The sequence below is a fragment of the Drosophila persimilis genome, unplaced genomic scaffold (assembly GCF_003286085.1).
Source record: "Drosophila persimilis strain 14011-0111.01,24,50 unplaced genomic scaffold, DperRS2 tig00000000-arrow-pilon, whole genome shotgun sequence".
Classification (NCBI taxonomy): Eukaryota; Metazoa; Arthropoda; class Insecta; order Diptera; family Drosophilidae; genus Drosophila; species Drosophila persimilis.
This window is the reverse complement of record NW_020825288.1, coordinates 5,473,282-5,486,740: the sequence shown is the minus strand read 5'-3', so window position 1 is coordinate 5,486,740 and position 13,459 is coordinate 5,473,282. Positions and strand designations below refer to the sequence as shown.

At 44.7% G+C, this 13,459-nt stretch overlaps 2 protein-coding genes across 2 annotated transcripts in view; one reads left to right on the top strand and one right to left on the bottom strand.

Annotated features, from left to right (window-relative positions):
- The window catches only part of LOC6598622, a 117,549-nt gene extending 108,153 nt beyond the window's left edge, over positions 1–9,396 (top strand). Inside the window, 5 exon segments of the mRNA XM_026984246.1 lie at positions 1,565–1,656; positions 6,575–6,766; positions 6,843–8,120; positions 8,122–8,171; positions 8,174–9,396. Of these exon segments, the coding sequence (XP_026840047.1) occupies positions 1,565–1,656; positions 6,575–6,766; positions 6,843–8,120; positions 8,122–8,171; positions 8,174–8,313 (1,752 nt within the window). The 3' untranslated portion in view covers positions 8,314–9,396.
- On the bottom strand, positions 2,726–5,886 carry LOC6598623 (histone-arginine methyltransferase CARMER). The gene is made up of 5 exons (XM_002023799.2): positions 5,292–5,886; positions 4,889–5,223; positions 4,266–4,824; positions 3,802–4,212; positions 2,726–3,731 (listed from the first exon to the last, which is right to left on the bottom strand). The coding sequence occupies exons 1-5, from the start codon at positions 5,491–5,493 to the stop codon at positions 3,643–3,645; spliced, it is 1,596 nt and encodes a 531-aa protein (XP_002023835.1). The 5' UTR covers positions 5,494–5,886; the 3' UTR covers positions 2,726–3,642.
- Positions 9,397–13,459: the final 4,063 nt, after the last annotated feature.

The following is a 13,459-nucleotide window of genomic DNA, read 5'->3' as shown; positions in this document are numbered from 1 at the left end:
ACAGCTGAAACAAACAGCAAACAGCAGAGCAGGAAATATGTACTTGGCCAACACACACATCTGGCACGGACGGCAACAATTGTGCGACTGTTATGTGGCGTCTGCTATATGTGTGTGAGTGTGTGTGTTATTTATGTGGCAGGATATGCCCAGCATCCTGCCACGGCCGCTCTGTAGGCTGGCCACAAACGAATTATGGTCGCCCACTAATTGCGCCAAGTTAAAACGAAAAGTGTGTAGAACTGTGAATGCCTAGCCCCCACATCCCCCATGGCCTATCCACACTCTCTACTCTCAGGCAGTTAATGTTGTGGCACACACACACACACACACCCCATACCCGTAGATGAGATGAGTGGCAACCACGTGCGTCTACAATTTACGGCGTTTAAGTAGCGCAAGTTATTTATGTTTATGATTACGTTGCGGTTCGCAGAATTCATACCCCTCCTTGCCACACACACTCCCCTCCACTCTGTTGGGCTGCTCTGCTTGTTGCCAGGATGCTATGCGCCACAGCAGGAAAATGCCTCCTTTAAAGCGGAGGCATCATCTATGCGAGCCCTGGCCACAATTGCTCGGGAAGTTCGGGATAACTTGTAAACAAATCGTTAATCATTTGGCCAGTACAAGGCCAGGACAGAGCCGAGCCGAAAACTCGATTTTTCAATTTGTTCAGCACTCGCACAAGGACATTCGAACTACAACAAGGACGCAATCAGTTGTTGGCAGTGCCCATGCCCCCAAAACATAAGCCAGCAGCATAAAGTGGGTCAACAGCGATGCTGCTGCCGCTGCCTCTGCCGCTGCCACTGCCTCTGCCACTGCTGCTGCTATCCTAACCTTCATCATAAAGCGCAGCATAAATGCAGGCGCATAAAAAGTTGAAAGCCAAAGAGGAAAAGCGTGTCAAGGCGAGTGGCAAGCGGCAAGCGAAGCAAAAAGCAACCACAAGGTGACCCAGTAAATAAGCGTCGAGTCGAGCGGTGGGGCAATGCAATTGGGCCACTCGCTTCGGCAAGGACGCGGCCCGGGACCAAGACCGGACCCCGGGCCCGTTATCAGTGCAGCCGAGAGCGGCAGACAGCAGGCGGCACGCTCGTTCGTGCGGCATCGTTTGCTGTTCGTGCGCCAGGTCCTGGCAGCCAGGCAGAGGCACTCAGCCAGTTGCATTGTCCGCACCCACACAGTCGCATTTGGCACCGGGCCGGCACCGGTTGATAAAACGCTCCAGCTCCTGCTGCTGCTCCTGCTGCTCCTGCTGCTGCTGCTCTCGTGTACTCCGTCTCCTCCTTGTGCAACATGAACACGCTGGCGCTCAACTATTACGTGGAGCGTAGTGAATACGAGAGCTTTGGCGGCGGTGAAGAGGCCAGTCCGGAGGCCAGCCACTGCTCCTCGCGCTCCTCCACGCCGATCACAGCCATCGGTCATCCGTACATCCGTCAAGTACGCTAAGCCCCCCATACCATCCTATCCCATGCCTCCCGGTCCTCCCACATGCCATGCATCAATCATTATCGAGTGTCACTAATCAATGGCGTTCTCTCTTCTTTTCTTGCAGTCCCGAAAGTTCCGCTGTACCTATCCACGCTGTCGCTTCGTGGAGCACGAGGAATCGAAAATCAAACGTCACATTAGCATCAAACATTTGAAGTAAGTAGATTCCATACAAGAAAAGAAATTCCATTGTATCCATCAGAGTGGGTGGGTGGTTGGCTTTCGAGAGTCCTTGGCAGCCCAAGTGGTGGACACAGCAACACACAGAAAGAGCAGCAAGTGGATTGGGCCTTGACTTAGCCACCCCCCACAAAAAAAAAGCAATGCGGCGGCGGGGCTGGTGCTCGTACAGTGGGACCAGCCTCAGGCGACCTTCTGTAATCGTTCCCCAAAGTGCACTTTATCGAGTTCCGTTCCGTTTCACTGTGGCACAGGGCGGAGGGGTGCGGGTGCGGGTGCTCAAAAGTAGAGCACTTGTACATAGGCAAGCGGGTCAAACGTGTATGTGTACGCCCCCGCAGACACCCAGATTACTGTGCGCACTTGCACCTGCAGCCAGCAGCGAGTGGGGGCCCGTCCGCGACTGCGCTGCACTTTTTGGGGCCAAGGTCCCACATAGAAGCAGAAGCAGCCAGCTCCCACAGCCACACACTCAATCCGACTCTGAGCTTTGACACTTGTAAATCTCGTTTCCTATATAAAGGCAGCGCATGCACCAGCAGCAGTCCGATGTGGTGGGGTGTGGGCGGCAGAGCATACAAATAATTTTAAAATAAAAGACAGTTTTTGGGGATTTGTTTTTCGCTGCTTTTGCATTGACATTGTTGTTCTCTCTTTTTCTGCATAGTAATATATGCGATATATGTATAATATATAATTAGTTGTATGGGTTTACATTTCTTGTATGCAGTATTGTATGGGTGTTGTTGTTGGTGGTGTGATTTGTTGGTATTGGAACCGCTCGGCTACGCTATAAAGTACAGTACAGTACAGTACACAAATGAGATGCACATCTGCCACATGCGAGAATGTATGTATGTATGTAGGTGTTTATGTATAGCTAGTATGTATGCTGTAGGCTACGTGTATATATGTATATCTCTAGGTATAGTATATGTATGTCTTCTATATAATGCCAACTATTCGCTTGGCAGGCTGGCAGCGTTTAAGGATCATCTATGATACTAGGACCGGGGGGCTACTACACGAACTCAAAGCCAGAACATATTTAGGTATAGAATCGAATCGAATGGAATCACACAATCGAATTCATTCATATTTATAAGCATAATCATAATCATAATCATACATGTATAATCTCTAGGCGCGAATTCAGTTATAAATAAAAGTGCTGTTGGCTTGCCTTGCCTTATCCACTAAATCCTATGAGCAATTTCTTATAATTTCACAAAACTAAAATATAATCGATCGCTTTTACAAAAACACAGAATTGAAACTAGCTTGGAGGTACGCACAATACAATACATAATATAATCTAATATAACACACAATAGATACAAATACAATCTGAATATGTTTTATGGTTTGTTCAAAGCTTTCTCGGCAAAACAAAAAGACTGCGATTACTGCAATCGGAAATTGGCATTAACTAAGAATCCTGAATCATGAATTATCATCTGCAATCATCTGCACACGCTGGTTAAATATCGTTATTACATTTTACATACGGTTAAAAACACTAAATACTATCGGCTAAAATTAGCTTATGTTTATTGAATATGCTGCGTGTTCTAAACAACTACTTTTAGTCTGCCTTGGTTTCTTGATTGTTTGTTTGTTGTGTTTGCCGTTCGCTGGGCTTCCTCTTTTCGATTCATCCGATCGTTTTTAAAGTACTTGGAAGAACAAAAATCCAAAACAGTTTGCAGGCGCATAAAATAAGATATAGTACTGGAAGGAGCAAGGAGGGATAGGCATACGATGGAAAGGGTGCTAAAATTTCAAGAGTATACAAATATAATTTACACTTTTCTTCAATAAATAAACCTAACCATAAAAGAATTATAACAAAACAAAAAAACCTGACAGAAACAGTAGGATCTCGGTAGCAATCGGTTAAATAATAGAAAGGACTTATAGCAAGGAGCATCCCCAGCATGTTGCAATTTTCGAACGGTCGAACTAGTGCGGATGCATGAGTCCGTGGGTAATGTCCATGCTCCCATCACCGATGCCATTGACACCAAGACCGCCATTTAGCATGCTAGAAGCTGAATGGGAAAAAACACACAATTCGATTAGTAAATGGCTTTCGACTGCTATACAAATGTGCGTCCTTACAATTGCGGGAGCCCTGCGTGTCGACCTGCGTCCAGTATTGTTCCGACGGGCTCTGGGTACTAGTCCCCGGCGGCGCCTGGACCGGCGCCCCCGTGTACCGAAAATACGGATTCTTAAGATCCAAAGTGTTGCTCGATGATATCAACGTGCCCTCGATATGCAGATCGATGGTGACATCGTACGACTGCCGCCGATTGGCCTCCAGCAGCACCCGTCCGGTCAGCGTCTGGCCCTGTTTGATGAAGATGGGCATGGGCAGCAGGCAGCGCACCTGGTACCAGTGCGTCAATGGAGCCGTGGGTGAGGTGGAGAGCCAGACGTTCTGGCTGCTGCCACTGAACTCAACGTCGAACCAGAACGCCAACCCATGGCAGATGCCAGTTTGGAGTATTTGGAATTCCAAGGGGATATCTAAACAAAGCGGAAATAGTTACGATTTCTAAATAGTAGGTAGAAAAGCGTACCAATGAGATGCAGATCGTCCTCCTTGTCGTTGAGGAAATCGCACACATGCCTCACGGACTTTGCCATGCAGATCCGTATGTCGAAGGTGTCCACAATCGGCTGGCGGAAGTACTCCTTCATGCCCTCCTTGTGCAGGGTGGTGAGGTCGACGCCATGGAAGGCCGACTGGTACCAGAAGTTGGCCTTGTTGTACTGTTCCGAGTAGAGCGACTCGTCAGAGAAGGGCGCAATGTGTAGGTCCCCGTGTGTGGGATACATTTTGCCATTGGGCTTGAGCCACTTCCTCGCATGCAGGTAGGTCTCCAGCATGCGTTCGTTGTAGAGCATATAGCCCATGGGCTCCGATATGATGACATCCACTTTCTCGGGCAATTCGATCTCCTCGATCTTGCCGGGTATCACAGAGATCTTGTGCTGCACGTTGTTCGATTCGACCAATTGCTGGGCATACTGGGCCATGTTGGAAGCCTCAATGGCATACACCTTGGCCGCACCAGCCTGCACGGCAAAGAATGACAGAATACCAGAGCCAGCCCCTACATCCAGTACGATTTTATCCTGCAAAAAAGCGAAAGAGTTAGCGATTTATTCGCCGACATGCGCTGTGTGTGAATCTGGTTACTTGGAAGTCGACTGCATTTCCCAGAATGGCCCTTTGGTACGTGCTCGTCCTCACATAGTCCTGCATCATGTTCTGCTGCTGGCTCAGATAGCCGTAGAACTGGAAATACTGCGATGCGGAAGACTCCTCGGTGCGCTGCGAAAACACAGACTTGGGCCGCAGATGTTTCACATTCTCCACCACCTTGCGGAAGAGCTGCTGGTCCTGGTCGCTGGCAAACCTCAGCACCAGGTTATCCGACTCCAGGGTGACTGCATAACTCCTCCGGCCCATCTGGGCCGCGTCCGTGTCCGCCGCTATCATGTACTCCTTGAGCACATGCTCCCGGTCAGCGTCTTAAATGAGAGATGTCGGATGAGGGGGTCAGAGAGATAATGGTGGGCAGGGGCTGATGCCAATTTACCCAACACTATCCGCAGCACTATCCCCTGGGAGTCGTAGCTGCAGAGCAGCGTGCAGCTGCCCTTGTATTTGTTAGTGAACTCGAGCTTCTGCTCGTCAGCGATGGCGCTAATTACAACGCCACTAAACTGGCAGTTACTGAGCGGGCAGAGGGCGGCGGCGGCGGAGAACTTCTGGTGCTCCTCAGGTCGTGGAGTGGACATGCTGGCGGCTGTAGACTGTAGAAGTGCTGGCGGCGCGTAGGAAAAGGGTGATCACAATGGTTTCTCGCTTGTTAATTGACAATGTAGGCCGTAATACACGAATATACACACACACACACACAAGCAACCACAAACACACGCACACAGGCAGACAGGGAACAGACGACGCGCAAAAAATTTTTTTCTTTCGTTCGACGGCAGCGGCGGCGGCTGGCGACGAATGCAAAATTTTCCACAACAAAAGTGCGATGCTTTGTGGCTGGCTGTCGGCTGGCAGCTGAGGAAACACGCGCGTTGGCTGGCGGACAATGAGTAATGCACGTTCTGGCGCGTTCTGGGCTGCGTCTGTTGCAAAATCGATCACTTTTTGTTGATTTCGTATTGATTTCACACGGAACGTGCGTTTTTTTTGCAAAAAGTGGCGCTCAGTGTGACCGTGTATTCATCGTTAAAATATACCGTCCGACCCTCAAATATACCGAAATATACCGTCTCATTTAAAAAAGATGCCGTAAATATACTGACGAATTAAAGTTATATTTTGCATATTCCTCGTTTTTGATATTCCGTGGAATATTACTAGCTATATGGAACAATTAGCCACGCCCACATAATTTTATCCGATTAGCGAATCCATTTTCTAATTGACTGCCATATTTTAAATACTTGCTTTTTTTGCATCTTGCGTAAAATGAGCTTTTAGCGAAAATGGTCAAACAAAAAACGAAAGAGGATAGTCGTTCTTATTGTTCAATTTTGATATTCCGTTGAATAATTCTGGCTAACTAAAATCTTTAGTTCTGCCCACATAATTTTAGTTCGTTGATGAATAAATTTTCTTCAAGATTGGCTAGTTTTTAGTCCTTGCTTTTATTGTATTTTGGCTAAAACAAGACATAAAGAAATAGTTCAACAAAAATAACAGTCGCAATGTTGCTGGTATTTGAAGACATGATGCGTGTGTAGGCCTTTGTATACCCTATTTCGTTCATTTAATATGAAGATAAAACGTAATCATTAAAAAAACGGTCGTAAATAAGACCCAATATTTATTTCAATGTTTTCTGGTTAATTTTTGCAGCAGGCGCTCCGGGGACGATGAGGATTCGTGCAGCGAGCACGAGGAGGAATTCTACTACACAGAAGACGACGACGATGATGAGTTGGTCAAAGCTCCTAGTCTAGCCTCGGAACCCACGCTCAGCCACCGGGACATGGCACGTCCTCCGCACGAGGATCCCGAATACCAAAAACAGATTGTCGGGAACTTCAAGTGAGTGAACGCTTGGGCAGAATATGAATATTGGTGACTATAATGGTAATTTCCCATTTCCCCGTTCCCCAAATAGGCAAGGACGTGCTTTGCATAACTACAACCACCTAACGCAGCAGCAGGCGTCGCCACATCACAACGGCGGCGGGCGGGGTGGCATGCACCACATAGGTAGCAGCATCCCGAGCAACCAGCAGCAGCAGCTGCAGAACAACAACACCAGCTGCACGCCGACATCGCATCTGGCCCACCACAATTACACTTGGCCATCCAGCAGCCCCCCGGGAGCTGCGATCGGGACGACGACCCTGTCATCGCCGGTCTCCACGCTGAACAAGCACGCTCGCACATCGTCTTCTCGTCCGTCCCACTCGGTAGCGCCATATCCATCACCGACGTTCGTCCAGAACCAACAACAGAACCAGCAACAGCAACAGCACCAGCACCAGCACAGTTCTTCTTCGAGCAACAGTAGCCCGGTCATCCACTGCAACAGCAGTGCCAACAATATGCTGCAGCAGCTGTCGCAACAGAACGTGACGGTGACGGCGCACGCGCACCACAGCCAGCAGGTGCAGCACCACCTGTCCAGTGTGACAATTACGCCAAATTATCATCCGACCCAACAGCAGCAGCCGCCGCATCAGGATCAGCCACATGTGCGCGGCCAGCAGCAACAATCAACTGCCAGCAACTTGGTTGCAAACAACAACCATAACAACCACAACAACAGCATGCCTCTGCAGCACGTGGCCGTGGCCGTGCAACAGTCTGTGGGCGTGGCCAAGCACACGCCCAACTCCCCCAACCGTCGTACGCGGGGCGAGAACAAGAAGTGCCGCAAGGTGTACGGCATGGAGAAGCGCGACCAGTGGTGCACTCAGTGCCGGTGGAAGAAGGCTTGCAGCCGCTTCGGCGACTGAAAGCGGCAGAAGTCGTCGACGGAGGCGGCAAACCACGCGTCGGCGTATCTGTCCAAGGCAGCAACAACATCCGCAATCACAACCACATCCACAGCAACAAATGCAACAACAACAGCAACCACCACCACAGCAGCAGCAGCAAAGATGACAACTACGATCGTGAGACTGGCCGCCGAAGTAGCTGCCGGCAAGCAGCTGCCCGCCGCCCTCACAATCAAAACGAATCGGCGTTACGGGGGACAAGCCCAAAACCAGAACCAGAACACGAACCGCCACCAGAGCCACCACCACCACCCGTACGGAGTGACGGCCAACAGCAACACGATCTGCAACAGACCAGTGCGCATCCGCAGTGTGGCCACCTCGGTGATAGTGGCCCCCATATCGTCAACGTCAACGCCAACGTCAACGCCAACCCCCACCAATGCTGATGGAGTAGGACGAGGAGCAGGAGGAACAGGAGGAGGATCAGCAGGAGAAAGTGGTTCAGAGGCCGACAGCGAGGAGCAGGTGGCCGCTGCCAATGGTCTGCTGGCCTGGAGCCGAGCCGCTGCCAGCCAGCAGCAACAGCAGCAGCATCAGCCACAGGTGCACCACCAGCAGCCCGTGCTCATGCAGGGCTAGGGCGACGCCCCCCTTATCCATCGCTGATCTTGCTGAAGAATCCTCCGAACTCAGTTGTAGATGATTGTTGTTGCCTGCCACGACATGCGGAGGCTGGAGCGAGCGCTGAAGCAAAAAAGCAAATGAAAAATGGTCTCTTCTTACATAATTTTTACTCTGCATGGTAAATGCACCTTAACACGTAACGGTATCTCTTTTGTTGTTGTGCTGGTGTTGCCAACTGCCGTGCAAATGTTGTTGCAGACATTTGTGCCCCGGGCAACATTTGCAATCTACAATAATCTAATTATTATTATTATTATTATCATTATTATTACGGATTATTACTATTGCTAAGCGTAACTATACATACAAACATATACCATACATATTTATTTCTAAAAATGACTTTGTTAATTCTTATGTTAGACACAAAAAACAAAACAAAACAAAACCAAGCGGTAGACGGTAGACGGCAGAAAACGACGGACCCAGAGCCGTTCGACTTTTATATACAACAAAACACAAAAACCATATGAATGTGTGTATGCCTAGATGTTGTACTACATTGAACATTACAAACAAAAAAAATGCAAAAGAAAAAACAACAAAAAATGGAAGAACACAACACAAACAAACAACAACAACAACCAAGAAAGAGGAAATGAACGAAAGAGAGTAACAAACAAACAAACAACAATATTTAAAGCAAATATACATTTGATTTTTTAGTTTTAAGAAATCTAGTAAATTTTTTTCTAGTATTAAGTGCAATTTCTGTTCTACTTCTTGCTCTAAAAAGAAAAACCAACTCAAACAAACAAACAAACAAATCAAAATGGAACTATAAAGCAGAATATTCAAAACGAAAATGAGAAAAACCTAAAGATATGCATATTACGAGTAAATATTCAAGGCGTTGCATCTACGACACACTACTACATTGTATAGGCATTAAAGAAACAACAAATAGTTAAATTCTTTGCATAACCATATGTGGAATGGAAATCAATCCAAGAAAACCGTTTAAGCAATTCGTACGTGTGTTTTACGCTAAGAGTTAAGTATTAATCAAATTCATGCAAACAGCGGCAATAGTTAAACACACCAGCTAAAAATATTCTAGTTAGTTAAGCACCCACCACCCGCAGTCGACACACGCCCGCGCCCCCACACCCACACCCACACCCAGACCCACTGAAACTTCTATAGAACAATTGCCCCGAAACCAAAACCCAAAACCCAAAACCGAACCCGATCCAAAACACAGCTACCCCAAGCACTAATATATGTATGTAGCATATATAGACACATAAAGCAACTTAAACTTAAATGTAGTGAATTTTTAAACAAACCAAGCAACAAACAACCAACAAACAAACAAACCGACAGACGGACAGACCTACTGATAGACAGATATAGATGAAGGGAAGGTCTAGCAGGAACCGTCGAAATTTCTATTGGAGCCAGGAGGAAAACGTTTTTCAAAGCATGTTCAAATTTTTACTACGTTTTTAAGTTAATATTTCGAAAACAAAACAAAACAAAAACGAAAAATGAGGAAAATTTGTCTATTAATTAATTTGTAATGAACTTATGACTAAAATCTAAGATAAAAAAAAAAGAAAAGAAAACAAAAACTTTTGGCGTTGTGCAACTATTGTGAATTGTTCAAATTACGGTATGCATATATACATTACAATGACGTCACAAAAAGACCCAGCGAGGCGGTAGATGAAGAATGAATGGATGAACTTAATGAGAGAAAGCCAGAGATTGAGATTGAGATTGAGAGAGGGCAGGAGCATAGCCGGAACCGGAAGCCGATGCGGATCGGAAACTTATATGTAGATGAAGATACAGAGGAAAGAAAGAAAATACACAAGGAATTCTTAACCAAATTGGAAGTACAAACTAAAGTCTAGAATATGTATATATAGAACCCATACACAACCACACACACACACACACACACACACACAAACACACACATAAAGAAACAAAAAACGAAAAGCAACAACAAGCCCCTAAATATCTATCTATATATGCATATAAACGAAACGAGTACATATATTTTTTGCGAATTAAGCGCCGGTAGAATGTCGCGAGTCGCGAGTCGGCAGAGAAGCGAAGTGCAATGGGATGAGAATGAGATGACAATTCGATGACGAAGATGAGATGAGGGAAATTTTGAGCCTAAGCTGAAGCTTTAAAGAACAGTTTTTGAAGTGAAAAAAAAAAACAGAGAAAGTGAAAGCTGAAAGCTGATTGCGAAACGGAGGGCGATGAAAACACGCAAGCGAAAATTTCATTGAAATTGTTTGCCGTGATTTGAATGAAATTCATAATGGTGGCCATTTTTGTGTAATGCGAAAAAGTTTAACAACATTTTTTACACTTGTATTTCGTTTTTATTAACTTTAAGTTTAAACCAACCCCCACACACACACACAAACAGACACACAGATGTCCTTGCATATGGAATCGAACATACATACATACATATATACAAATTATAAATAAATATATCGATTAAATTGTAAAATGAAAACTGAAAAGAAAACGGAACGGAACGAAGGAAATACAAAACATTTTACTTACTTTTTTTTGTCTGTCGCCCCCTCCCGACGCCCCAGCCGATGGGGGGGGAGGGGGCGTCAATTCTTTATTACAATTATGATTACGATTACACGATTATGATTATTGTTATCATTATTATTGTTTTTCTTGCTAATTTTCGTGCACCACACTCACACTCACACACATGCACACAATCCCACACACATGCGTACGTACATACATACAAACATGCATATGTACATAGATACATAAGTATGTGCACTCGATCGATTTCGTTGCGTTCTGGAAATTATTTACACTTAAGTGATATTTTTAAAGAAACAAAGGAAGATGAAAACTATCCATTATTGTATAATTATCGCTAATATTTCTTACTATTTGATGTGTATGTTTATCATTACATACCACGAAATGAGCAAGAAATTCAATCGCATGGGTATCCTCAAACACCCAGACAAACACCCAATACACCCAGAAATCTAACCTGTCCCGAAGAAGTAAACCGAAACACAGCAAGTGACAGCAAGTGAAGCAAACAATAAATGAAAAGAAATGATATCATAGGCGATGGAAGAAAGGGACGTGTCTCAGTAAAGGCCTGGGCTTTAATCCATCAAAATGATTTCAATGGCGAGAAATATGTATTTCTTTTTATTATTTTTCTTGAAAAGAAAACAACAGGAACACAACAAGAACACCCATTTTATTAAAAATATACAATTGTTATTTATAATTAAACAAAACAACAAAAAAAAAGAAACACAAAATGTTTTTATTTTATTTTTATTTTTGAGGCAAATTTCAATTTTCAGTTGACTTTTTTCCGTTCCGGCTTGAATCTCAGTTTTGACTTTGATTTTGATTGATTTGAAGAAAACGGTTTCCGGATTCACAGAGACGGCCCCAAGACCATCTGCATTTCTCGAACAGTCATGGTTTCTCCCAGGGTCTCACACATACTAGAACAGATCGAATTCAAATCGAAATAGAATTGTATACCTTTCTACTCTACTCAATTGATATTGATATTAAAATGTTAGATAGGAGGAGCTCTATCTCCTTAGACGAGGGATCAGATCATTCTGCAGTGAATTTTCCATTCTTCTTCCCGCTGACTTGAGCCGACAGAAATGCTTGAAATACATTAACAAGAAACAACAGCAACAATAGATTTATTACATACGAGTATATACAGTATATATATCTATGTATTGTCGGGCATATTTGCCCAAGTGTATGTGAATTGTATGTGTAAGCAGAAACCATATGGAATATGCATGTAGATTGGAAACTTATGATATTTCTTCTAATATTTATCGTCGTTATTGATGTGTACACATACAAAAATTAACTCTAAGATATGATCGAAGGCGGATCGCAAAGAAATGAAAGCCGGGAATTTGGAATTCTCGCGGCAGTGGGAGTCGAGTTTTGATTAAAATTAGAAATCTCATCGGCAGAGCTGGCGGTCGGAGCTTGTTCCGACGCAGCGATTGCTGGTACAGCGCGGTATGTTGCATCCACTAAACGATAACTAAATGTAAATGTACTTAAAATACATTAAATACATACATGCACACACACATATATATATATATACATATACAGCAAGGATTGGTGTGCCACCAAGGCAAAGATCGGTGTGGAATTGCCATTCCATGTACCATATAAAGAATCATTACATTGTATATGAGCCAGCTCTTGGCTCTCTGACGACCGTAACTGCTGTCTGGGCGTTTTTGAGTGTGTGTGTGTGTTGGTGTTCATTTTTTTTGGATAATTGGAAAGCGAAATTAGTTTTAACAAAAAAATTGCATTCAATATAAGGCTGATTTATTTGACTTGTTCATTTTGATATAGACACACTCGCACTGGAGTACACACGCACACTCGCGCATATCAGCCAGTCAGCAGCCAGCACGGTGCTAAAAATTTCGAAAACCATTTAAATTAAGTGCATTGCATTAAGTGCGGTTAGGATAGTGAGTATCAAGCAAAAGACTTGCGCATCATTCATTTAGCTGCGTTTCCATTACCTCATCCACGCCATGCTTTCTCCTACCACGAGTACCATATAGTATATATATGTAGTAGTACTCCACGCACCACATTTAACCATTCCATGACAAGAACACACACGGCAAAGAGAGCTGGAGGCTCGATCGCTGAAAGGAAAGCAATTTCCGTTGCATACCGCCAGGCGTCGAAAGCGAAACGTTGGTGGTCTTCCTGTATAAGTTTTTGAATTGATTTTGTGGTCTGCTGTCAGTCAAAGAATAATTTGATACACAAAAGAATATCAGACAGTCCGCACACGGAGCTAAAACCTTTTAAAATCATTGGAAATTTCCCCAAAGTCCCAAAATAATCAGAAAACTACTAGGAAAGACCACTGTTGTCGGATAGAGGAACGATAATGATAACTGCTTTACACTGCCAGCAATGACTACACGCTCACGCCTGAACGATTCATCATCCATCAATCGAAATCTCGAAATCTTGAAATCTTGAAAATTCTGATGAAAGCAATAAGCTGTTTATACAATCAATGTCTTTCTACTGCGGATAGTTGTTTCACATCTCATGC